The 27,360-nt window shown below is 47.0% G+C and overlaps 1 protein-coding gene and 1 long non-coding RNA gene across 2 annotated transcripts; both read left to right on the forward strand.

Annotated features, from left to right (window-relative positions):
- The first annotated feature begins 1,562 nt into the window (after positions 1-1,562).
- Positions 1,563-6,432, forward strand: LOC120686756. The gene is made up of 2 exons (XM_039968960.1): positions 1,563-5,525; positions 5,689-6,432. The coding sequence occupies exon 1, from the start codon at positions 1,735-1,737 to the stop codon at positions 2,629-2,631; it is 897 nt and encodes a 298-aa protein (XP_039824894.1). The 5' UTR covers positions 1,563-1,734; the 3' UTR covers positions 2,632-5,525; positions 5,689-6,432.
- A 1,399-nt stretch (positions 6,433-7,831) lies between these two features.
- LOC120686898 lies at positions 7,832-11,978 on the forward strand. Its single transcript, XR_005680436.1, has 2 exons — positions 7,832-10,030; positions 11,589-11,978. It is a non-coding gene; the product is annotated as an uncharacterized LOC120686898 (long non-coding RNA).
- Positions 11,979-27,360: the final 15,382 nt, after the last annotated feature.

Below are 27,360 nucleotides of genomic sequence, written 5' to 3' on the forward strand. Positions count from 1 at the left end.
CCCCCGACCATTGTAAAGATTGATACACATTCAACCAAACAAACTCTACTATTCGCAATTTACTTTCTTGTCGGTGACTTCGCCATCTTTTTTCTTTTCGCGAGCTCTTTCAAGCCGATCAAGGACGTCTCACATTCGAGCGACTTGGTTTGCTGGTAAGTTTTCATTTACCGAGTAAATCTAAGCTTTAGCTTTCTGGCGCATCGCTGTTGCTTCGTTCAGATCTATTCAAAATTTATCGAATTTATCTAAGCTTTGATCTCTGGGCGCATCGCTGTTTTCTCGTTTAGATTAATTCACAAACTACCCGGCTTAGTGATCTGTTTAATCGGCTGTAAGCTCCTTATTTATCACGATAAACCTTGTAAAGCTGATTAGATTGATCATAAGTTTAGCTTTGTCCAGATCCATATATTCGTGGGTTTGTACATTGTTACTCGGCACACGTCGGCTTTAGATCTAGCCGTCCCGGTTGCTCATCGGCATCGGCAGCTTATTGCCGATCCGTAATAGATCGCTTTTATTACACGCTTATCTTACACGATCTTTTGTCGCCTTCTGAATCGGCAGGGCCTTGCCGATATCCCGCGTAAGAGTGATTCGGAAATCCCGCCGATACACTTTTGAATTTGACGGTTTGCTGTTTCTTTGTTAATTTACATGTCAAATTGACTGGCACGCCTTGGTTCAAATCAGTGCAGTCCGGGCTTGGCGTACGGGACTCCTGGATTTGGTGTGTGATCATCTCGCGTCAATACTATGCTACATGAGGAATTTGTCAATACTTTTGATATCAGAATGGAAGAGCAGAAGTTAAGGAATCTCTTAAGGCCAACTTTCGTCTCTGCTCGACGGGTGAGTCTTGCAGTCAAGCTCTCTTCTGCCTTTGCACTCGAGGACCAATGTCCGTCTGGTCCGAGGAAACGAAATTCTTTAAACGGGAAATAGCTAGTGTGGAATTTATCTGATATAGAACACACATATCGATAAAATAGTTTGAACTATTTACTAGAAGGGCCCAGCCTTTTTTTCCAATGCCGAATGGACGACCTGTGTATAAAAAAAAAGAGAATTTTTTTGGATTACATTCTGTGTGGTGAGAGGCGAGTGAAGTAAGGACGACTGTCAAGAGAGAAAGAAATAGAATCTCATGTCGACTTGGAAGTCAATAGTAAATTTTTTCTGAACCATCTTCAGAGCTCCCATATTCCTCTTCTGAGTCTTCCTCTAGAGCCGAAGGCCGTGTTTGGTTACCAAATTCAAAATTTCAAAAAAAAATTTCGGCACCTGAATGGAGACTTAAATCTAGACGAAATAAAAAATGCATTGCGACTGCTGTCTGTAAATGGCGAGACGAATCTAATAAACCTAATTAGGCTGTAATTAGATGCTAAATTGCTACAGTAATGCTGCAGTAAATAACCTCTAATGTCGGATTAATTAGGCTCATTAGATTTGTCTCGCGATTTACAGACAAGTTCTGTAATTATTTTTGTGAATAATTTATGTTTAGTACTTTAAATATAGAAAGATGCCTTTTCAAAAACTACACGGCCTTCATTTTGAGTGATTTCGGGAGAAAACCAGGTCCATGCCCCGCTACCGTCCTCCTCGGGGACACGGTTGACCGCGCCCTCCCTCCGCCCCGCCGCGTTTCTCGCCGCCCTCCCCCAAAACTCCGGCATCCTCCGCTCCTCCTCGGGACCCCCTCCGACCGCGCTGCAACCCACCCCAATGGCGGAGGCGCTGCTCCTCGCGTGCCACCTCGCCCTCGCATTCTCCCTCCTCGCCGCCTCCCTCTCGCACCTCCTCGTCGCCGCCGTCTCCCACCTCTCCCCGTCCTCCCTCCACCACCGCCTCCTCCGCCTGCTCCGCCACCCGCTCCTCCGCCTCCTCCCGCCGCTCCTCGCGCTCCCCTTCGCCTTCCTCCCGCTGGCCTCCCCGCCGCCGCTCCCGCTGCTCCTCCTCCCGCCGCTGCTGCCGCTCCTCCCGCTCCCGTTCCTCCCGCCGCACCTCCCGCTCCTCCTCTCCCTGCCCCTCCTCCTCCTCGCCCGCGCCGCCGGCCTCCTCGCCGCCTCGTTCCCGGCCTCCGACCTCCAGCAGCACGCGCTCGCCGTCGCGCGCCTCCTCCTCCTCGCCGCCGCCGCGGCCTCCCTCGCCTCGTCGCTCGCCGCGCACGCGCCGAGGGGCGCCGCGGCGGCCGCCGGCGCCCACTTCGTCGCCGAGGCGGGGCTCGCCTGCGCGGGCGCCGTGGGCGGGCTCTGGGCAGCGCAGACCGGGCTCAGCCTCTACGTCGACGCGTGCGTACCCGCCGGGTGCCACCGGCTCCTGGACGCCGGTGGCGCCGCGTCGCCCGTCACGCGGTGCGAGGTCGAGGAGGCCAGGCTCAGGGCCGTCGCCGTCATGGACCTCGCCCTGTCCGTGCACTGCGTCGTCGTGGCCGCCGTCACGGCCGGGGTTCTTCTCGGGGTGGCGAGGTGGTTTGGGGTTGACAGCGGCGCCGGCGTGGGGAGGAGGCATAAGGGATCGTCGTATGATGCATTGCCCACGGTGGCTCCGGCTGGGGCCATGGCAGAGATGGAGCATTTACAGGGTAAGGGCATTGTCGGCAAGATCATGGCGCAGGAGTGATATTTGAAGGGTTGTATTGGATTAACTTGGTCCATTTGGACCGACTAGAGTATCTAATCTTGTCCAGATGTGAACCCCTGAAATCGAGGGGAAATTTTGGTCAACATGGCAGCAGGATTTTGTTCCGAGGGAGAGTACTAGTAGTTGCTGCTGTGGACCAATTGCTTTGTTGAATTGGCCAATAGCTCAATCTATACCTGGGAAATTGTTGTAGGTCATGGAACTGATCTCAGTGCATTGTTGATGTTTGCAATATGAAGTAGGGTAGTTGTGGCTACTTCAATCAACAGAATTGAATTTGCAATATTTCTTGTTTATTACTGGTTTCATAGCTATGGTTGTTCATCTGTTGAGCTCTGGCCGTCCATTCAGATACCGTAAGGGAATTATTAGCTAGATTTTTGGCCTGTGATTGCAGTTGTATTTGAACAATCGAGTCTTGCGTACTGTTTCTTGGCCAAACTCAAACATTTGTTATTGACTTAGTTTTAATAAAGAGTGAAATCTTGAAGGAGCTCAAGCAATTACCTGATGAACTCATAATGATGTTAGTTGTTAGACGCATGCATCAGATGTTATTAATTTCACAAGTGACATAAAAAAATGAACTTTTCAACCAGAAGTCAAATAATTCAGAATCTCTTTGCACCAAGAGGATTATTCAGAATTAGAACCCCAGGGAATAGCCTGTTAGGGACACCATTGGTAGGTTCTCATCTCGATGATTTGTTAAATTTGATATCATTACTTTTTTGTTATTTGACTAGAACGTGAGAAAAGGGTTATTCATCAAACTGAAGCTAAAGGGTTGACAAGAACCTTATTCAGTCATATCTGTTAATAATAGCCTTGCATGATGCATCATTTGTCAAACTTAAAATGCTTCCTCTTTTTATGCCCATGTTTCAATTTTTACTTTCAGATTTATGATTGAATTTTGGAAATGAAATTTCATTTATGGTATCTTTGGGTGCTTTTTATTTTTTTGTTATATCTATCACATATTAACTGAAGTACTCCCTCCATTCTCTTTTGATAGTCCTATTTCCAAAACTCAAATATTCACAAATGATAGTCCTATTTGCTATTGACAAGGACCATGACGATAAATAGCATCAGTAACGAGGAGTTTCTAGCAAAGACATTGAGGGACTAGCAAAAAGCCTTGTGTTACATTAAATAGATGGTAAGCAAGGTTGCTTTTCGTTAGTCATTGTGTCAAGGTGAAATAGGACTATCAATAGAGAATGGAGGGAGTATATAACTATATCTAGGTGTATCTGTTGAGAGTGGCAAACCTGTGTTGTTTTCTTCACAACAATTCTTTTATGGTTGTGGAAAATTTTCCATTGGAAGCTGCAAGAATCTTCTATTTATTTATATTTTATCATAGATATGTTTTGCAGCAAAAGATGTCCTCTAGAGATCCTGACATTGACAACTAACTACTTGCTATAACATCTGTGCTCCAGATCTACACCTTTGTGGATTTCTTGCCTAGTGCTTCTTTTTATTAGTGGAGAAGCTGTTTGGCTACTACTTAAACCGAAGGGTCACTTAGGACTATAATCTATATTTCTATCCACTATGAGAATCTTGTTGAATTCTCATTTAGTAGTAGTTTATCTGTGGGTGAATATCATTTGACTCTGGTTGAACTTATGCTTGCGCAGATGCAAAAGTGAATTGCTAGGTTCAGAATTACATCTTCGATTGTGTATGGGTCTCCGGTATGCAATTTCTCCTTGTGGTTGTATATTTATGTGGTGAGTGGGAACCATCCGGTAGTTCCTTGTCCCAAAACATATTCAGACAACTATCCAAGCATGCTACTTATATTTGGACAGGTCATCCACTCCTTGGCAATTCTAATTAATATTTAGGGAAGTGCACATGCTTTACCAGTAAAAATTGTGATTGCATCTTCGAAGAGGTTGTGAAGAGTGAACCATGTGATGTGGCTAATTTATTATTCCACTCAACTTATCAAGAGCTTCTGTTGGCATGTAATATTATTGTCTTATGCATAGGTGTCAAGTCAGATAAAAAAACTGGTAAACATCAAAGTGAGTGTTTAGCTTTCTTTTGAAGCAAAGCTGATTAATTTTGTTTTAGCCTTGCCATACTAGGTGAGATGACATGAAAGATGGAGGTTATCAGGTTGAACTGCAAATAGGAACCAAATGCAACCTTGAGTCGGACCAATTGATGATGGGCACAGTCAGATGCCATTGGACAAAAGCTTTCTTCAAAAAGATAGTTCCACTATGTAAAGTATATGGTCTCTTTCTAGGCGGTTAAGCCTATTTTTATCACTTTACCACTCTGTAATCCAGTAGCACCTTGTTTTAATTATACATCAATTGCTGCTTGTCTTGGTCATATTAGTTTAGTTATTTGTGGTAACTGCATCATGCATAGTAGCTTCTGAGCACTATATAAATGGCAGGTAAGCTGATTCATTTCCATATCCCTCCAATGTTGTCTGCATCTTGAGTTTAGAACCGAGTGACAATTGGCATGGCTCTCTTGGTCCCTCTCTCCCTTGAAGGCTCTCTCTGGTAAATCTGGTTGGCTTTCCTGCACATATCCAGTACCATCTTGAGAAAGCCTTCGGGGAGGAGGGAGCCCAAGCAAGCCACAGTGCCTGTACCAAATACAGAAAAGATGTGTACTTTTCAGAAAAGATGTGTACTGATTGGTTATTTTTTTATTTGGTTAATTTTTTTGAGAACTTGAGTATTTACTGGTAAGTTAATTATCTTTACAAGGACTGGATGCATGAAGCTACTGATCATCTCGTAAACAGGTACGAGAAGGAGAACACTGAAGAAAGTCAGTTGCCAGGGCTTTCTTCACTTGGAGGTCTCATCACTACTGAATTATGGGAATAGGTATGAGCAACGTCATCATAATAGAGGCCAAACAGGTTAACGAAACCCAAATCAGTATTTACCTTTCCCGATATATATATAAATTTTTCCTGCCCGAGAAATATCTTTCCTGCTATTTTAGTTGTACAAAGCTGATACTTTTTAATTCTTTCTATTCTACTAGGTGGATGTTACTGTTGTTGAACGTGCTCAACTTACGACACAACAGCCCTAGTTTTGGCTCTGCTCCACCTCTTGTTGGGCCATCATGTCCGGCCCCCGGCCGCCGCAGAGAGAGTCCAACAGCAATTAAGCCGTACCAAAAGCCCGTATCAACACCAAACCAAGGCCTGCCCGACTCCCCGCCAAGAACACACCGTTCCCTTCACGGCCGCCGGCCGCCGGCCTTCCTCCGTTCCGCCATCCTCCGATTGCCTCCCTCTCTGATCATCGTTGCCTAGGACTCCGGAAGATTTGCCGAGGAGTGGTCCACCCGGTTTGTTCCGTGCTTATTTTTATTTCTCTGAACTCGGCGGCGGCGCGAAGTCCTACCCACGCATCCATCCCGGCCGGCGCCGCTTTCCTTTCCTCCGCGTCGGCGTCGACAAGGTAGGGCATGGAGATGAGCACCGACGCATGTGGAAGGCGGGAGCCACGGCCATGTACCTGTGCTCCTCCGCACCTCGCTCCTCGTCTCGCGGGCAGCCTATGGTTCCTGATCTCGGGTCCAGATCTGCCTGAAGATGGGGTTGCTGTATATCGTAGGTTCTGTTCCATTACAATTTCAAAATTCTCCGAAACATGCTATTACATACCTCTTCAATGTGTTTCTCAAAATTTATTGACCAAACTACTCCCAGTCTTCTTCTTCCTCTATGTCACTACGTGAAATAATAATGATTCACATACTTGTTTTTACTTGACCCAACTATGTGAAATAATAATGATTCACATACTTGTTTCTAGTTATGTCATTAAGTTGATGATGAAACAATCTGCTTCAGCCACCATACTTTCTTCGTAGTCACTGACTTCATTGGCATATATAATCTTTGCTTGTTGCTCTACTGATTCTTTCTTGCGCATCCGTTATAGCCTTCTCTTTTGTGTGTAAAATAAGCCTGAGGGACACTACCTCGGCTGTAAATACTTTGATTTTTGTTTGTTGTTATTCTCACACTGTTTATCATTAACACATACATTACCTCTAACTAGATTACTATTGCAAGCAATCTGTCCGGTGGTAAACCTAGCCGGGTGGCAGAATGCACCCGCCTAAGCCCTGAGGGAGAATGAACTCGGGGGTTGCTAAGATTAGTCCGATCTAGATGCAAGAACACGATGAGCACCGAAGATTTAGAATGGTTCGAGCCGCCGGAGCATAATACCCTACATCCACTGTGTGTTGTATTGCTTGTGCTCTCAAGAGATTGAGAACGAGATTGTTCGGAGTGAATCCGAGCTTGTATTGTGTCTGCCTTCCCTTTTCTGGCTTCACGTACTCCTCCCTTTTATATCTCAAGGGAGGAGTGTACATAGCCGTTGGGTCCCCGACAGATGGGCCCAGCGATGTAGTATAAAATAACATAATGTACAGACATTATGGCGTTGCAGGCGACGGAGACCTCATTCCTGGATTTCCTTGCTTTGCCCGTGGGAATCTTCCGTCCGGCATAATCATGCCCTGTCTTGTCGAAACGGCGCCAGGACGTAGCTTGCGGCGTAACTTGCCGTAGCCTGCCGCATAGCTGAACGGGCCGTGTAGCTTGCGGCGTAGGCGGTACGATGAAAGGGTGCCGTGCCGTCGTATCCATTTAATGCGGCAGACGGGCTTTGCGCGGATGCGGCGCATGCGGCTGCACTGTGTACCTCGGTAATATGCGGTCTACAGTGAGGCCTGACAAAAGCTGCCCCGCGTGCCGCGGCAACAGAGCACGCCTCAACCACCCGCATTGAATGCGGTTGGTGGGCGAGTCTTCTAGCGGAAGACTCGCGCCCGTGCCTGCGCCTGCGGGACACGTGGCGCCCCCGGACCCTGCTCCGGCGGTATATTGGTTCTACGCGCGTGGGAGGTCCGGACGGACGCGGGGAGGTCCCGGACCCCTATGGGGGGGTCCGAGCCCTCGGCTGTTGGCGCGGAGCTTCCCCTCCTCAGGGACACGTGGCGTCACCGGACCCGTTCCCAGAGCGGGGAACGGGTCCGGGGCCGTTGGCCTGGTGAGGTACGAGCCGGACCCCTGGGGCCCGGCTGCTCCGCCCCTTAGGGCGTAGTTATGGATGACTACGCAAGTCCTGTCTTACTGCAGTAGGAGTGGGTATCTCTGCTACAGTGTACCGACACAATCGGTTTTGCATTGTATCGTAACTTGGATATGCGGTAAAATATGGTTGCATGTACATACTACTATAGGAAGGATATGGCCAAGACAGTGGCATATATGACCCAACAAAAGGATACAGTGCAGCGGCACAATTACCTTGTTGTTGGTGAGATCTTTGTTGCTCTCGATGTCTTGGTGGTGAATTTGCATCTCTAAACAAAAGATATACACAAGCAAAACCAACTCATCTCCCTTGCATGCAACCTCGATGACAAACACAAAAGCATGCAGAACAATTGTTGTTTAATAACCAAGCACCGGAGCACGAACGTGATTCATCTCTACAATGTCTACATGTATGGACATAGGTAGATATACACGTTCCAACTTTCAAAAAGATAGCAGGATTATCTAACCGAAGTTCTCGGTCCAACCAAATATCACTACGGAAAACTTGTGATTGCCGTGCGCCCAAAATCACGGGCACACGACAAACACAAATTTTGCCATGAGCGGTCAGAAAAACACACGAAAACTATCGGGCACACGGCAAAGTCAAAAGTTGTCGTGTGCCCAAGTAAAAAAAAACACACGGCAAAAATTTAAGCACACGGCAAATGTACCGAGTACACCGTGTGCTGCCTCAAGCACACGACAAAAGCCCTTGTTTGTGGTGTGCCTAACATGTAGCACGTGGCAAACAATGCACCCAGAGATGGTGGTTGGCAAACCGTTAAGTTTGTCGTGTGCCATAGGGGGCACACGGCAAATGAGAACATATGCCGTGTGCTTTATATGAGGCAGATCGTAAAAATTTTCAAAAATATTTGATGCAGCACTCCTAACTTTTTCTGCTATCTACATAATATTCGTGGTACTATATGTTAAGTTTGGGCATTTTCTCAGTCTTTCTGCTATATTTAGTCAATTTATTTCAGTAAACGGATTTCTTGCGGATAAATCAAATTTGAATTGCAAGTGTTTTGAATAATTGAATATAACGAGTCGAAAATTGATATTTACGTTATTGAGTGCAATGTTAGGCCATATCCATGAAATGAAAGGAAATTTCGTACATCTTGCTCACGAACATTGACCACGAACGTCTGGCCGGATCGTTTTAAAATTCTGTAAAAAGCTAACGGGGTCTAAAAATCATAAGATTTGTCGTGGTATCATGATTTCGTATGCAGAGGCTAAGGTAAAAAATTGAGAAGGTTTCAAACAAATTATCATGTACGCTGCTCAGAAATCGAAGAATCTCTCTAAAAGATCCAAAGAGTTGAGAAGAAGTCATTTAGATTTCAAGTCAAAGTAGTCGAATTGGTGTATGGCTTCAAAACTTTTTGTACATGCAAAACACAACTTAGATTCTTTCTTAAAAAATTTGTTTATTTTCTGATGCATTTTTATAAGTTTATATTTTTTTTGCTATTAAGTAATATCATGTTATATACCTTGTACTTGATCTATATCTGCATAAAATAATGATTTATTTTTCATAAAATCATGAAACATGAATTGTCGACTGAATTTTGAAAGATATATAAATCAAATTATTCAATCAAATTAGTTAAACACGGTAAATCTTTAGGGATTCGAGGGGAATGGAGGCCCTTCCCTCCTAGGTCCTCCGGGATTTTAATTCAATTTGGTTCCCCGTTTCTTGTGCTTCCTTGTGCTGTTATTTGTGTGCTGGAATTTTGTTTTCTCTTGTTTGTTCTTGGCGCAGGTAGGCACGAGTTGCAGGCCAAGGGTGTTGGCGCTCTGCAGGGAGCACTCGGCCTTGGCTCTGCAGGGAGCATCCCAGCAGCGGAGCAGCGCACCTCTCCCTGGTGCAGTAGTGAGTCGTTTGGGCGTGCATAGCCGGAGCAAGGGACTTGGGTCCGCAGCACAGCACAGGGGAGCAGGCGCCCCTGGCCTTGGCGCCAGCAGCGTGGAGCAGCTATAGCAAACGCGCGCAGCAGACACGGCACGCACACAGGGAGAGGCACGGCGCCTGCTTGGCCGGGGTGTCCACGCGCGCCAAGGGAACGGCCCGCTCAGGGACGCAGCACAGGAAGCAAGCACAGGCAGCTCTCGTAGGGGGCAAGGCCGGCCATCAGCAGCAGCTTGCTTGGCGCTGGGCGTGCAGGCAAGCGGAGACCTTGGAGGGCGCGCGCATCAAGAAATCAGGAGCAGCTTCAATTTCAGCACGCACACAAGGTGCTTGAGTGAATTTTGAGCTTGCAATTTTTGTCGCCCTTGTGGGGGTTCTTCGTTGTTTTGCAGGTCTCCGACGAGCGTGTGCGTGTGTGGGAAATTCGTGGTGCGACGCCGTTGATTTGCCGCTGTTTTCGTTGATGCCCACAAAGTGCTCGGTGAAATGTCGCATAAGGTTTTCTTTCCCAAAATGGGCACTTTTGGCTAGCGCTTGTCTGTGTTTAGTGTCTAGATTAGTTGCTTTTGTCCTTAATAATCCCTGCTTGTCTTTTCATGCTTAATTAAGAGGTATCTTTCTAGCTTTTAATTCTAATCCGTTTGTGAGCCTCTTGATCGGTATTTTGGACAAGCTTTGCTTTCGTTTGATTCGAGCTTTGCTAATCTTTGTAGATTCTTGGTATGCTCATTCAAGTGAAGTTTTGTTGCTAGCTTTGCTCGAGTCGATCATTTTGCCTTATGATCATTTGTATCGAGCTCATGACTTTTTAATTAATCTCGGCTTCTGCTTTGTGTTGTGCTTTGCTTGAGTACTTCGTCTTTCACTTGCTTCCGCCCGCCTTGCGTCGAGCTTTTTCTAACTGTTCCTAGGGTGAACTTGTCACCTGTTGGCGTGTGTCGCTTTGGCGGTTAGAAGAGAGGTGTGTCGGGTTGAATTCGGGACATAGGCTTTGTTCTCTCGGTGAATTTTTGTCGCCTCTCATTCAACCCTCCCCTCTCTGGTCGCATGTCCGGTCCTTCAATATTTTATAAACAATAATACATCAGTCATTCACAAAAAAAAACTCCTCCGGGTCATTTCTTGATACAAAATCATTAATAATATTATCCAAATTGAGTATGTCCAGATGTCGTTCTCAATGCTGCACATAGTCAAACCATTTAATCTTCCTTGTAACATAGTTGACCTCAACCGTTTATCATCTTGTTTTCTTTTTTCCCTTTTCTGAGATCGCGACAAATGCTTCTTAAGTAACATTCTAACACCTAAATTATAAAGGAAAATAAACAGTACAATTAGAAGTTTAAACCTAGAAATTTAAGTATCCAACGCAGTCACGAACACGAAGTAGCGGATTAGTTTAGTTACTCACCGATTTGTTGTTGCTGATTGCAAAGTGCTGCTGCGGTGGTTGGTGAAGGGGATGAGTCCCGAGTGAGTGCTGAAGCAGGCCGGCAGGCGATCACCACACACCAGACGGTGGAGGCAGACACCACGAACCAGTCGCCGGCCAGGCGGGCGGCGGCGGCCACAAGGCATAAGCGAAGTCTGCGAAGCTGACGCACGACATTTAAGTTCTTTGATTCTTTCCCGTGTGGTCTGCGGAGCCAAGCGATCAAGCCACCTGCTCCTGATTGCCGAGCGATCTAGCGACGAGCCACCAAACCTATATGTATCGGTGTATACATATTTGATCATGGGCCCCCTCGGCAGTGGGCCCTAGGCGGTCGCCCCTCCCGCCTAGGCCCAGAGCCAGGCCTAAGGATAAATCTACAAGACTTAGTTCGAATGTTTCTAATTGAAATCTTGTCTAACAAATGTAATATTTTCACTTATGTGTAGAATCAATCTGCGGCATCCAATGATGAACCAATCAATCCAGACATGTCGCCTCCGCCGCCGCCTCAGCCTCCTTTGTGGCCGCCTCCTCAATGGGTGTCTTACATTCGGCAGTAATCGAACCAGCATCCGTGGTCGCAGCCGCCGCCGCCGCCGGCGGCCCCTTGAGTTGTATTGACTTCATTTGTAGGGACATATGTGCTACCTTTAGATTTGAACTTGTATGGACTATTACATGAACTTGTATGCACTACTTGTGGTCGTGGATGAACGATACTAGAGTTTATTTGCATTTGTGCATTATTTGACTATATAAATTGTCTATAATGTTTATTGTGATATATGAATTGTGTGCGATGATTATTGCGATATATAAATTGCTTGTGTTGATTTGGGTACCATATACTTGAGAAGATAAAAAACAGACAAAATATTGACACTTTGTCGTGTGCAATGACCAAGGCACACGGCAAAAAACTATTTGAGTTAGGTCTGAACCATTTTTTGCCGTGTGCAATTGCCACAGCACACGGCAAAGATTCAATATTTGCCCAGTGCTTTTGCCCAGGCACACGGCAAAGAATCAATCTTTGCCGTGTGCCTTACCATTAGGGTACACGGCAAAGGTGTCGTCGTCATGCCATCGCCGTCTAGGTTTTTTTTTGCCGAGTGCCACTTAAACACACAGCAAAAGAGCTCTTTGCCGATATTTATACACCTGCAGCTCTTTTGCCATGTGTTACACACGGCAAAGGATTCGCCGTGTGTTTATCGGGTTTTGCCGTGTACAACAGGCACACGGCAAACCCCATGTCTCCCATAGTGATATATCCACTCGTTCTGCGATCAGTCGATCACTTCAACCTGAGGTACTTACTATTTTAACACTGCAACTGGAGCGGGGCAATTGAATATTGAAGTAGGCTTGAACTAAGTTCGAGCTGCCCAAGTGTGACCCCAATGAATTCCGTCTTTGACCTAAAATCGAATCATGGAGTGAGCATGCATAGAAAAAAACATCACGACTAACATTCTCAATTTGCTTCATGTCTACTTCGCACTTATGCAAATATCATTTGAATCCCAATTCCTCACCCACTAGGGCTCGAGCATCGACCCCATCACTACTAGAAAACGAGCCATGAGAACCGATTGAAACAGCCTTAGACACCGGTTTTCCAACCGGTTCCCCCAAACCGAGACCAATGGCGTCACCCTAAAACCCCGGGTATTTAACCCGGTGCCTTTGGTATTCATTGGTACCAGTTGGAAAGACAAACCGGTACCAATGAGGCTGCCACGCTGACGCAAGGTGCAGCCCCTTTGGTATCGGTTGGTCTTTCCAACCGGTATCAATGATCTTTTTCTTTATTTTTCCAAATCCAGTTTTACCAAATCCAGTTTTGTTTGTTATATTTATTACTGTTTATTCTTTTATAATTGCTAAACGCACTCGATCTCTACAGTACTATACGTTCATTGGTCGTTCGTGTTCGATTTCACAGAATATTTGAAACTAACTAAAAGTCAAATGCGAGCATATAATTAAGCTAATTAGATGAACTAATATATTTATAAATATACAAACATCAAGGCATCACGTTTAGAAATATTTATAAATGTACAAATTATGTTTGTAGTCCAACCTATACTGGCCCCTTAGGAGCTCGATGGAAGTCCTCTATGGATGTGACTGTCGTGGTAGAACTCGCCTCTAGGATTCAGGATCTCGTTCAAAATGAATCCGGTGCGCTGCTCGCACACGGTGTTGATCTGATCGGTAGAGTAACATTCATCCCCCATTCGAGACATCTATCATTTAGAAAAAAAGGATTAACATCATGTGCGTTAGTATAATTATGAAAATGTACTAGTGAATGGTTTGTACGTATCCTTAAGTCCTCCGTAGTAGGCTTCCCGCATGGAGTCATGATGTGCAAGTAGTCGCATACGTAGTACCCGCATCAATCAGTTCCTTATGCTTGTCTCGCACACTTAAGGAGAAATAAATAAATTATTCAATTTAGAACATTTTGGAATTACTTAACTAGACAAATGTTTGTGAATCAACATACCGGATAATCCATTTTAACATTCAGTTCGAGCCTCCAGTGACCACGTCCTTTGTTCGTTTTCACAAATTGTTTTCACACCCTGCACTCAAAGTTAAGTTTGAGATTGAACAATTATTATTAACTGAAAAATGATTTGATTGTGCAAACTGAACTTACCTGTTCAAGGGGTCTATGATATGTTGGATTGCGGACTTTGGATTTCTCATTGAGTCAAAGACAACAAGATTGCCAGTCTCTACGTAAAGTATGAGTAAAATCCAATAATAACTGCAGATATAGATAGGATATATACATACATGCATTAGACGACTTAGTATTTATTTAGTAATTAATATAACAGAGGATTGAGTCGACCAATGCTTAATCAAAGTTGTATGGTATGTATATATAGGATTTGTAATTTTGCCTAGTCAACGAATAGTACATGTTTTGGCACGTGTCCCTATAATTTTGGTTGAGCATTTTCTGGTTGACTAGCAACGAAGACATGAAGCCGATCTGATGCTGCCATCCATGTTTTCGGCTTCTTTGAATCTCTTGTCTAAATGATACAATAGAAATTATATAATACACACAAATAATTACGTTCTTGTTAACAAAAAGTATTAATGTAAAGGTAAGTGATACTTACAGAGCCCAAATGGTGATGATAGAGGCGTCGAGGGCTTGTCGATGGTAAATGTGATATAAATCTTCGAAGTACACCCAGAAGTCGTCCTCCCCGCGGAAGAAATCATGGTCACGATACTTGACTCCAAACATTTTGCCTTCGTCATTCGACATTCACAAGTACCATCTATGCAAATTGAACATCTGCGTGCCTAGACTTTTCTCCTCTTCCTCAGTGACAAAAGGTTTTCCATGCTCGAATGGAGGAATGGGAGCGACAGGGATTTCTGCTACCTAGTCTTGCCCTATTGCCTGCTCTAGCGTTAATCCAGTTTCTGAAAGAAATATCGCCGCCTGTAGGTCTGCCTGGAGTTGTACGTCCGTCGGGTGTAGGACTGGCAACCCTGGAACCCGGAGGGCTCATGTTCTTTTTGTTGTGTGCCAAGCTGAAGAATGGTCTTGCCACATTTTTTCTTCATATTTCTCACCTTGTGTGCCTTTGTCAGAGTACGATCATAGTCCGAGGGTAAGCTTTCAGGTTTTGGTGGGTTGTCTAGATTCGCGAGGAACTTTTTCCCTAATTCTAGAGGTACCTTTTCCCTCGGCGGGGGGACTTTAGGCTTCAACTGTTCTTTTATATATCCAGCAGTATCCTCTTCCAACTACTCAGCGGTCTTCTCGTAGGTCAGTTTTCTTTCGACCGTTTTCTGCTTCTTCTTTGAGGGTCCAGCCGCTGGGAGGGATGTTGTCTTTTTCTTTCCTTTTTCTAGTGTAGGAGGAGTTGGAGTACTCGTGGCCCTTTGCGCCGGCGGAGACAGTGGTGAGGGAGGTGGTTGTGGGGACGGCGGTGAGGGAGGCCGTGGAGACATGGGATCTGTTTGCACGGGAGCCGTTGTGCTTGCAGTAATTTTGATGTCGGCCTTGCGCCATAGAACGACCCTCGTGCAGTGTGTCTCCCAATGTCTTCTCTCCATCCCCTCCAACGAAGCCAAGCTCAAGATTTCATTGTTTCCAACTATCTACTCGACTATGATGGAGGTGTAGCCAGGGGGTATCAGCCTTCCATGAATTGTAGTACAAGAATTCAGGGGCAGGTCTGACCCGTATGCGACATGAATGGATATATTCATTGCTCGCACAAGAAGCTCGCACGTGTTTGGCATGGTGATACCATCCACTGGATACCTCTGGTCATCCGTTGGCTCAATCTCGGGTTGCTGTTCAGCTTGTACGTCGGGCGCCGCTGTTGATGCACAGCTGCTGCGTCGCTGAGAGGCCGGGCTTATCACAACATCCGGGTGCGACCCAGTAGTGCCTCTTTGGCTCAGAGCTAGCTACACTGCCTCATTGACCCTGGCGTCCATATGAGATTCCAATGACGCAACCTTCTTGTTCATCTCTTCTTGTTCATCTCTTCTTGTATGGCACGGAGTTTCTCTTCTTGTTCGGCTTTGCTCTTTCGGTGAGCCTTGTAAGAGGAATCTCCGGCCCAAGCAACTTTCTATGGGACCACGCCGATGCCACGGGCTCGTCCAGGGTGTTCTGGATTCTTTAATGCCCTGGTCAGCTCATCATTCTCCCTTTGAGGCTGGAATGTTCCTTGTTGGGCCTCATCTATTGCTGTGACCAGATCGCGGGAGACTTCTTGCATATGCTCGGGCACGACCAAAGTTCCATCCAACTGGTTTAGTGTCACGCTGTTAGCAAATAACCACCACTTGGATCTATCCGGCCCATCCCAAGTCGTCAGCCTGATGTCTCTGTCCATAAGGTCTTGCTCCATCTTCTGCCATTTTTTTACTGCCTTCTTGTACCCATCAGCCCCAAGGTGGTGGCTGTACTTCTTATTTACTGCATTTGCCTTGGCCTGTTTGAATTTTCCTTGGGTTTCCTCTGATAGTTTGTATTGTTTGAAGTCCTCCCAGTATGGTTTAACCTGAGAAAGATCGTCCAATTTTGGCTCCTTATCCTTCTTGATGTAATTGGTGTACAACTTCTTCTTGAAAGATGCAAAGGCAAGGGCCATCTTTTTCAAGGCATATTTCTTCACAAGTTTTTGGTCAACTCCTTCAGGAAGAGTGAACATATCCTTTAGTTCTGTCCATAACATTTCCTTCTAATGTTGAGGCACGGTGTGTTGCTGTTCTTCTGCTTTGCTTGATTTCCATAGTCTTGTGGTGATCGGAATTCTTGCCCGAACAATAACCCCACATTGGTTGACAAATTTTGTGGTAGCAGCCTCAGGAGTACTTGGACAACCCTCCGCATCCACTTCTGTGACGACCTGTCTTCCCTCCATTTTCTTGGATGGCCGGCGTCTCCCTTTTGATTGGCTCAACGAAGTCGATGCGGAGGTAGACTAAATTACGGAAAACATAGCCTGATGGGACCTTGATACTGTTCAAACAGTCAAACTGTAACATCCCGAAAATTCGCCCAAAGAAATTACTCGCTAAAAATATTTTTTTCAAAATTTTTTCGATGCTAAGCTCGAATCATTTCAAATTCCCCTTCTGTCCGAGATCCCAATTCCCCGAAATCCATCCCGGCGTTTTCGCCGTCCGACACCAAAATCAATCGACACCCCCTTTCCTCGTTCTGCGTGTCGCGCTGTGTACCACCCGACCGCCGCACGTGCTCGACCGACCCCGCGGTCGCCGCCGCGAATCCTGCCGCGTCTCTCCCTCTCTCTCTATCTCTCTCTCTCTCTTCCCCCTCTTCTCTTTTTCTTTTTCCCTTTTTCTTTTTCCCCTCCTTCTCTCTTCCTTCTCTCTCCCTTCTTCCTCCATGCGCTGCATGCCGGGCTCTCTGCTCAACGCCAAGCGCTGGCCCCTAGCACAGCCCCCTCAACTTGCCCACTTGTCATCCTTCTCTGCGCTGCCCATCACCTCGCCGTCGCCTCCGAGCACCACCGCGCCGCTCCACGACACCGAAGCAAGCCCCACCTCCATTAATCGCCGTCCTTCGAAGCTCACCGGCTGGCCACCGCGGCCCCTCATCCTCGCCCTAGCCCGGCCTATAAATACCCCTCCCCGCTGCTCCCCACCACCACCAAGACCACCTCCACCACCGCGCGCCCCCTCCCTCGCCCCGCAGCACCGCCAACAGAGCAGCCGCCGGCCATCTCTGCCCGCCATCATGGGTAGGCCGCCTCGGGGTGCCTCCGCGCAAGGTGAGGGCGGGAATCGAACCCCCTCGACCCCGTCGTGCTTTTCCCCCTCTTCCCGGCCGCCGCCGAGCCCCCATGGCCGCCGGCCCAAGGCCGCCCCCCTCCTGCGCCTCCTCTGCTCTGTAGATCGAGAGGAGGAAGAAAATGGCAAAGTTGCCCAAACCCCCCTCCTTTTCTTGCTATTCTATTAAGAGCCCTCCCACCTCTCTAGTTCTTTTCCAAAAGAAGCTCCTCTCTTATTTCTTTTAACGAATAAGCCCCCCCACTATATAAAGTTAATTCTAAATAGACCCTTGTCCTTTTCTAGAGTAGCCCAGATATTTTCAGAAATTATAATCAAGACCTTCCACCTTCAAAACTATTTACAAATAGGCCCCTGGACTCTGGTTTAGCCCCTAAACCCTTCTTCGACCTATCATTTCATGCGCCAAAAATCCTCCGTTTGCCCCAAAACTTTACCACGCCGTTTCTAGTATAATTTCGGCCGTACCATTATAAAACCACCCAAAAATATTACTCCTATCCCCATATCTTATTTTTTCCCGATTCGAGCTCAATGGTAAAACCTTTATTTCTTTTTCTTTATTGTGTGCTTGTTTGTGTGCGCTGTAGACCACGGTGTGCACGAGGAAAAATCCATCGACGAAGCAGTACCGTGAGCAAGTGTGCGAGGACCAGTACCACGAACCCGAACCCGAAGGACAATACCTTGATCAGGACTTCCCGGAAGGCTTTGTGAATGGCAAGTTTAATCCCATCCTTTGATGCATATTTTGTCCCAGTTTTATAAACACAATCTGTTGGCCTGTTTTCAAAAATGCATGTTGTTTTGCTGCTAAAACCCGGTTGGATAGCCACCCCTTGATTTGTTATAACCATTCCTTGACCACTTAGATTAATGTCTGAATATGATTTGTTCTGTTTGGATGTTAATCGCTGCTAGAATGCTTAGGACCTTGAATATGGTACAACTTGTTTTACAAAAGAAAAATGTGTGAGTGTGTGGGAAGGAAGAATGTGGAATTTTAAGAAACAAAAGAAAGATGAGATGGATAGCACTTCTGTGTGAATTGCCAAAAGGTGTGCTCGTACCTGTGTGGTTGAGCAAGGTTGGGAGATATCCATCTTGTCAGAATTAAGGACCGAGTTGATGTGTCATCTTGCCTAACTCAACTATCGTGCAAACTACTCGACCGTTGTATGTGGCAACGGCTTAGCATAAACCCCACTAGTTAGTCTGATAGCCATCAGGAGAGCTGAGAGCAACGGGTGACCAAGGAGAAGGGGTAAGCTCGGTGTGACCTATGCCCCGGTTAAACCTCAGTGATAGGTCAATGGCCCCTTGGTGGATTCCGTGTTGGCTAGTCAGGTCTAGCTAAGGTGGGTAATGACTTTGTTGGGATCTGCACCGACACTAAGGTGATCGTGCTGTGATACCCCGCTTGTGGGTAAAGTTGCACATCTCTGCAGAGTTACAACCTATTCGAATAGCCGTGCTCACGGTATTGAGCGGGTTATGGTTTGGTCACATAACTAGTGTTTCGTCTGGAGATGGTTGGGATGGCGTGTGTTGTTTTGGAAAAGTGTCCGGCAGCTGTGCAGTGTGCTACGGCAGATGAGGAGTCCGGTAGCAACTTTTAAAATCTTGGATCCTATGTGGATCAACCCCACTAGTTAGAAAAGAATTGTTTTAAGAAAAGCCTGTTTCAAAATAAACTCTTGCTTGTGTTAAAATTAGCTTTCCGCAAATTAAAACCTAGCCTTATCCTTGATTTATCCTGTGCATGACTTCTGTTTATACCCCCTCTGCGGGTGTGGTTGGACTTGCTGAGTACGTTCGTTCTTACCCCTGCTTAATTTTTACAGAGGAAGACCCAAACTTTATTCCCAAGGACGTTGAGTAGGGGTTCCGTTCTGCACCCAACTTTGCCTGTGGATAGGGTCACCCGCAGGAAGCTCCGTATGGCACAAGACTCTAATGATCTCTTCGTAGTTAATATTGTTGTTTGGGTTTTAGTTGTTATCCTCGCGATAGTGGCGTTTCATTGCCCATTACCGCGCAGAGTTGTACGGTGCTGTATCATCTGATGTAATAAATGTGTTATCAGCCTCCTGGGACTGATATTTGTATCACATTTGAGTCACCTCTTATGAGGGGACTCTTCATGTGGTATCAGAGCCGTAGGTTGACCGTAGGACGTGACCCCTAGCATCGAGACCCTTTTTTCTAAGCCTTTCCACATTAGGACTTTTCTTGTTTAACTTTTTTTTCATACACACACTCACCTGACTCTTGCCCTGTTCCAGATGGCTGATAATGGATGGAGTAAAGGAATCTTCTTCGCAGAGCCTGGCCTCCCTAAGTTATTGCTACTCAGCCTGGAACGCATCGGAGTTGTGGACACACCAGAGTACATCTACCGGGAGTACGACTCCAGGGGCACCCGTCGGTGTGACATAATGATCTTCATAGGAAAGAGCTCCTGCTATCTTGACGTGGAACCCTAGTTCATCTCCACCACTGGCTTTTGCTTCCCAGACACCTACTGAAAAGCCGCCCGAAAAGCCCTACGACATCTGCGTATGGTTTACAAACATCATCTTCAGCGGACTCCTATGTGATTTTTCCTGCCTACTGAAGGCAGAGGACGCTCATGGATTTCCCGGATGAGAGAACTTGGAAGGGAAGAAGAAGAACTAGAGGATACGGTCTCCCACCTATCCATTTACCTCACCAGCTTGGACCAACTCTACTGCGAACAGGTGGCACAACTGAAATACCAAATCTGCAGGGCAGAAAAGGCAAGCCAAGAGATGGAGGAACAACGGATAAGAGCCATATGAGCCGAGAATTCCCTAGCCACTCTCCAAACTCATTGGCAAAACCACGAGGCTCACAGAGGAGCAGGTGGATGGTTAGAAGAAGAACCCGAAGAAACCCATTGGGATAAGGGTACTCAGACCGAAGATGAGATATTGGAGCTGTGTCTTCCACCAAAGAAGCGCCCTATCCAGATCAAGGAAGAATCCCCATGATAGAAGAGTAGCACACCTAGGCTAGAGTCTATATCCTAATAATCGTGTATCCATAGAAAATGTACCCCACTCTATTGTAATAATAAGAACCATCTATCTTCTTTGTACCCAAGTATCTGTGCAAGGCTTGTTCACCCTATCTTTGTTTTCAGATGGCTGAGGAAAGATGGACCCAGGGCGTTTGCCAAGCAGCACCTGGCCTCCCCAGCCTTTTGATCAATGCCCTGGAGAGCCTTGGTGTTTCGGAATGCTCAAGGTATTACAGCGGGGAGTACGAGAAACACGGTACCCTCCACTGCAGGGTAATCCTGGTCATCACCAAAAGTGACCGCTACCCCGACATCCAGCCATGACGAGTGACCACCACGGGATTTAGGTACCAAGACACCTATCCCTTGGTCATCAAGAAGGCGCTCTGTTATCTGTGCCAGATTTTTGAGGGACACCTCGCTCCCACACCGATGAGGTTGTTTCCTCCGGCCATCAGAACCCCAGTTTGAGAGGCTCGCATGAGAAGCCTGGAACGGCGCCGCCATGAAGAGGACCCCCTGTACCAAGTGGCTACTTACCTAGCTTCCTTGGATCAGCTCTTTGACGAGCAAGCCAGCATCCTGAGGGAGCAGACCCATCGGGCCGAGCAAGTAGAGCTCGCGGTAAGAATGCATTAGATCAGGGTGGCTCAAACCGAGGCAAGAGCCGCAGCCGCGGTCAGTAGTGAGGCGGTTGCCCAGGAGAGCCTCAGGCAGGCCCGGGACCTGCGTATACAAGAATGGACCAGAAGTGGAACGCCAGTCCCGACAATTGGAGAAACCCATGTCCTACTTGGGACGCCCATCATGGGATGGGGACCACTTTTGGGGACCCCGCAAGCCCCACCCGAGAACCCTGAAGGGCCTATTGCCGCCGTTGAAGGAGGAGCTGCTGAGCAACCCCTGGAACACGGAAACTCAGGGAACAGCGAGCAAGGACTGCTCATTCCACTGGAGGCACACTCCGTCCTAGAAGAGGGCTCGCCCCGCGAGTAGCATGTCCCAAAGCCACCCTAGAAAGAACCCACTCAGGCCAACGAGTCTGCCTGAACGCCAGTGACCGTCAAGGGATGAAGCCGTGTGGTCCGAAGTTAGAGTTGCGCCCCCTTCTTTTGGAGTTGTGTAACCAAACGTGTAGTACGTGTTTTGGCCTTGCCCCAGTGTTATACCCCCCCCTTGCCGTAATGAAGTTGTTTGTGCTTGTTGCTTGCTAGTCTGTGTGGTTGTTGTTAGTTGGTGTGCTTTCGGCAGGAGGTGGATTCTGCCTTTTCAAAAATACAAACTAAATAACTTAAACATCATTTAATCCTAATCCCAGTCTCACAAAGACTCTATCCAATCTACAGATGGCTTCCCGACGTGGTTCAAGAGCCTCCCACAGTCGGAACTCTGCAGCCCCTAGCGTAGGAGGACGCAAAATGGGCATGGACAGGACCCTCTCAGATAATAGGAAGTGAACCAGAACGAATGAGGTAACCAAGGAGAAGTGCCACTGCCACCACCTCCACCTTTCGGGGACGTGGCACAAGCGATAAACACTCAGACCCTCAAACTAGAAGCCCTGGCCAATGCCCTCGTCAATAAGCAGCCACAAGAGCAGACCATGAATGACAAGCTGACAGCTTTTCTGAGAACCAAGCCACCCACCTTTACCAGATCCAGCAAACCCTTGGAGGCAGATGACTGGCTACATGTGATCAAAAGGAAGCTCGAGCCATTCGAATGCCAAGACCGAGACAAAGTCCTTCTGGCGGCTCACCAACTCACCGGAACTGCCTTAGCTTGGTGGGAGAATTATTGTGCCGCTGCCGAAGATGCCACCACCATCACTTGAAACAAATTTGTGAAAGAGTTCCGCCGCTACCATATCCCTGCATTCACCATGAAGCGCAAGGCGGATGAGTTCAGTGCACTACAGCAGGGGAGCATGTCTGTGGAAGAATACACCTACCAGTTCATGGAACTTGCCCGCTATGCACCAGAGGAAGTGGATAAGGATGAAAAGAAGCAAGACATGTTCAAAAGGGATTAAGCCCAGAACTCCGGACCTTGCTTACCCCTCAGATATACCCGGACTTCAATACTCTGATGAACATGGCCATTCTCACAGAAAGGGCCAAAGCTGAAGAAAGGAAAGAAAAGAAGCGTAAGTTCCTGGAAAGCAAGGCCTGCCAGCAGAACCGCTTCCAGAGACCAAGAAGCTCCAGCTATACTGCACCAGGATCTCAGGCCCCAATGTAGTATAGGACCAGTCCCAAGTAACAGGCTCCCAGTCTCCTAACACATAGTTCAAGAACCAGAACACCATGAAAGCCCCGCAGAACAATGCCAGCCAAGTCACCACCACCAACAACAATGCTAGGGCCTATTTCAACTGCCGTGAGACAGGGCATTACATTGCCAACTGCCCATATGCTAAAAATAAGCTTGCTGCATCAGCCTTCTCCAACTCGGTGAATGGGGCTAGGCCACCTGTATCCGGAGCCAACCGTGTCCCCGTCGGCAGCAACAACAAGGGCAACAACAATAGCCAGCAGCCTTATGGACGAGCCCGCGTCAACCACATCAACACACAGGAGGCTCAGTGTACATAAGGAGTGGTACTTGGTGAGTTTCTAGTCAGCTCAACTCTGGCAACATTATTATTTGATTCTGGAGCATCACACTCATTCATATCGTCAAGCTTCGTGGATAAGCATAAAATACCTACGGTACTACTAAAAACACCCCTATTAACCCGGACGCCTGGAGGTGACATCAAGTGTCAACTAGGTTGTTTAGGGTAAGGATCAATTTAAGTGGGGTATAATTTCTAGCAGACCTAGTAGTACTTAAGTCTAAGGGAATAGACGTGATCCTTGGAATGGACTAGTTAAGCCTACACAATGGCCTCATAGGTTGTGCTGACAACGTAGTACACCTGACCAACTCAGATGGAATGCAAGTGACCTGCCATACTCGGGGAAGTGGACTAGACCCAATGGTTTTTAGTATGAATGTGAAATCCCTAGAAGGAGTTCCAGTTGTGAATGAGTACTCTGATGTTTTCCTGGAAGAACTCCCCAGAAGGCCACCTGACTGAGATATAGAATTTGTCATTGAACTTATCCCCGGAACCTCTCCTATTGCCAAGAGATCCTATAGGATTGCTGCCTCAGAACTAGCAGAACTGAAGAAACAGCTAGAGGAGTTGCAACAAAGTGGTTTTATCAGACCTAGCTCGTCCCCGTGGGGAGTCCTAGTCCTATTTGTCAAGAAGAAGGATGAGAGTATGAGGTTGTGTGTAGATTACCATGCACTGAATGAGTTTACCATCAAGAATAAGTACCCCCTCCCCAGGATTGATGATCTTTTTGATCATCTAAAAGGAGCCAAGTACTTCTCCAAGATTGATCTGAGGTCAGGATATTATCAGCTCAAGATTAAGAAAAGTGACATTCCAAAGACAACTTTTGTCACCCGTTATGGGCAGTTTGAGTTTACTGTGATGTCTTTTGGACTCACTAATGCACCTGCTTATTTTATGAACCTCATGAACAAGGTGTTTATGGATGAGTTAGATAAGTTTGTCGTAGTTTTTATCGACCACATACTTATTTACTCCAAAAGTGCTCATGAACATGAATAACACTTCAGAGTGGTTCTGGAAAAGCTAAGAGCACATAAGCTATATGCCAAATTCAGCAAGTGTGAATTTTGGCTTGAGAAAGTAGCCTTCCTTGGTCATATTTTGACCGCAGAAGGAGTAGCAGTAAACCCCAAGAAAGTTGAGGCAGTTTCTAATTGGCAGCAGCCAACCAATGTTAGCGAAATCAGAAGCTTTCTTGGATTAGCTGGATATTACTGGAGGTTCATTGTAGGATTTTCCTAGATAGCCCGGCCCATGACAGAACTGCTCAAGAAGGATAAGAAATTCACCTGGACAGAGTCATGTGAAAGAAGTTTCCAAAAATTGAAGAAAAGATTGACGACCGCCCAAGTACTAACTCTACCGGACATTCATCGGGACTTCGTCATCTATTGTGATGCATCCCGACAAGGTTTAGGGTGTGTCCTTATGCAAGATGGAAAAGTGGTTGCATATGCTTCCCGTCAGCTCAGGCCTCATGAGTAGAATTACCCAACACATGATTTGGAGTTTGCAGCCGTAGTGCACGCCCTCAAGATTTGGAGGCACTACCTAATTGGGAACAAGTGTGAGATATATACGGATCATAAGAGCTTGAAGTATATTTTCACCAAACCATATCTAAACCTCAGGCAAAGAAGATGGTTAGAACTGGTCAAGGATTATAATGTGGAAATCCACTACCACCCTGGCAAAGCTAACGTGGTAGCCGATGCCTTAAGCCGGAAATCTTATGGACCCAAGGATGCCCATCTGCAAGAGGAAATGACACGATTGAATGTGCACATTGTCCCCCGAGGTTCCAGCCACAAGCTGAGTGTTCAACCTACCCTGGAGGACAGCATATTGGAGAGAACATATCGGACAAGGATTTAATGAATATCCGCAAACATATCGGAGAGAACAAAGCACCGGATTTTCAAGTGGAAGATAAGGGAACCTTGTGGTATTAAGATAGGATTTGTGTGCCCAAAGAAGGAGACTTCCGGCAAATGATCATGGATGAGGCTCATAACTCGGTATATTCCATTCACCCAGGGTCCACCAAAATATATTTGGATTTAAAATAAAAGTATTGGTGGAATGGAATGAAGTCAGACATTACCCAATTCGTTGCCCATTGCGACACATGCCAATGGATCAAGGCTGAGCATCAGAAGCCAGCAGGATTACTACAACCCTGACCTATCCCAGTTTGGAAATAGGACGAGATAGGAATGGATTTTGTGGTAGGATTGCCCAAGACCCAGAAACATTATGATTCTATTTGGGTAATAGTGGACCGGCTCACCAAAGTCGCCCACTTCCTACCAGTACGGACCAACTATGGAGGAGAAAAGCTAGCCCAGCTCTATGTGGATAATATAGTAAAGCTACACGGTGTGCCTAGTAGAATTGTTTAAGATCGAGGGACTCAGTTCACCTCCAAGTTTTGAAAAAGTCTGCATAAGGCCATGGGGACCAAATTGGATTTTAGCTCGGCCTATCACCCGCAGACTGATTGACAGACTGAAAGGGTAAACCAAATTATGGAGGATATGTTAAGGGCATGTGTCCTTACCTGTGGTAAAGATTGGGAACAAAGTTTACCCTATGCGGAGTTCTCATACAACAACAGTTATCAGGCAACCTTAGGCATGTCACCATTTGAGGCTCTCTATGGGAGAAAGTGCAGAACCCTTTTGATGTGGTCAGAAGTGTAGGAATATGGGGTAGCAAAAACAAAAAAATTTCTACCGCATAAATCAGGATTACTGCAGTTATAGATCACGGGATTACCACTAGACGCGCGGATGCGGAACTTCTGTCGCGCGTCGATGTAGTCGAACAGATGGAAGCCGGCAGTGCAGTTGCGAGAACCTCCTCACGTGCGGCTCGTCCTTGTGCAGCAGATGCGGCACCTCCAAGGTATTCACACGTACGGGAAGAAGCGTCGCGATCCGGATTGCTAGATCCGCGAAGTCGACCTAGGGCTTGGGCGCGAAGGAGCGGGCGGCTACTGTTCACGTCGACTAATGTTCACGTGAACAGTACCGTGAATAGTAGAATGTCAAGGGTTTTGGCGCCCCCTTCCCTCTATTTATATAGCCCCTTAGGTGGGCTGCCTTGGCCCCCACCTTGGGCGCCCCCCTTTGGGCCAAAAAGGCCCATTAGTCCACCTAAGCTCAGTCCAATTCGGATCTCATTCTTATCAGGCTTATTTCCCTTAGGTGTGTGACCCTATGGGCTCATATGCGAATAGACATGACCCGAGTACTCTTACTCGGCCCAATAGTAGATAGTGGCCTCTAGCAAGACATGTCAACTCCTATACGCACACAAAGATCATATCAGACGAGCCGCCACAATATCATATACATTTTGTTCCATTTGCCTCACGATATTTGGTCTAGTTTAAAGCCGACCACTCTTTCTCGATCCTGTGATTCGGAATACTTGGTTAACTCTTAACCTCAGCATGGCCATGCATTTCCTGATTCGAATCACTCGAGGGGCCCAGAGATATCTCTCTCTTGTAGAGAGGGGCAAATTCCATCTTGACCGACTATGTATCACAGCATGCTTCTTGACAGACTCGAAAGCCACCTTTATGACTACCCTGTTATGGTGCAGCGTTTGATGGCTCCACCGTGGCCCCTCCTCCTCGCCCCAGCCCGGCCTATAAATACCCCTCCCCGCTGCTCCCCACCACCACCAAGGCCACCTCCACCACCGCGCGCCCCCTTCCTCGCCCCGTAGCGCCACCAACAGAGCAGCTGCCGGCCACCTCCGCCCGCTGCCGTGGGTAGGCCGCCTCGGGCCGCCTCCGCACAAGGTGAGGGCGGGAATCGAACCCCCTCGACCCCCTCGTGCTTTTCACCCTCTTCCCGGCCGCCGCCGAGCCCCCATGGCCGCCGGCCCAAGGCCGCCCCCACCCCTCCTGCGCCTCCTCTGCTCTGCAGATTGAGAGGAGGAAGAAGATGGCAAAGTTGCCCAAAACCCCCCTCCTTTTCTTGCTATTCTATTATGAGCCCTCCCACCTCTCTAGTTCTTTTCCAAAAGAAGCCCCTCTCTTATTTCTTTTAACGAATAAGCCCTTCCACTATATAAAATTAATTCTAAATAGACCCTTGTCCTTTTCTAGAGTAGCCCAGATATTTTCAGAAATTATAATCAAGTCCTTCCACCCTCAAAACTATTTACAAATAGGCCCCTAGACTCTGGTTTAGCCCCTAAACCCCTCTGCGAC

This window comes from Panicum virgatum, chromosome 8N (assembly GCF_016808335.1).
Source record: "Panicum virgatum strain AP13 chromosome 8N, P.virgatum_v5, whole genome shotgun sequence".
Lineage (NCBI taxonomy): Eukaryota > Viridiplantae > Streptophyta > Magnoliopsida > Poales > Poaceae > Panicum > Panicum virgatum.

Coding starts and splice junctions, on each gene's coding strand:
- LOC120686756 (XM_039968960.1), top strand. CDS start 1,735: ATGGCGGAGGCGCTGCTCCTCGCGTGCCACCTCGCCCTCGCATTCTCC.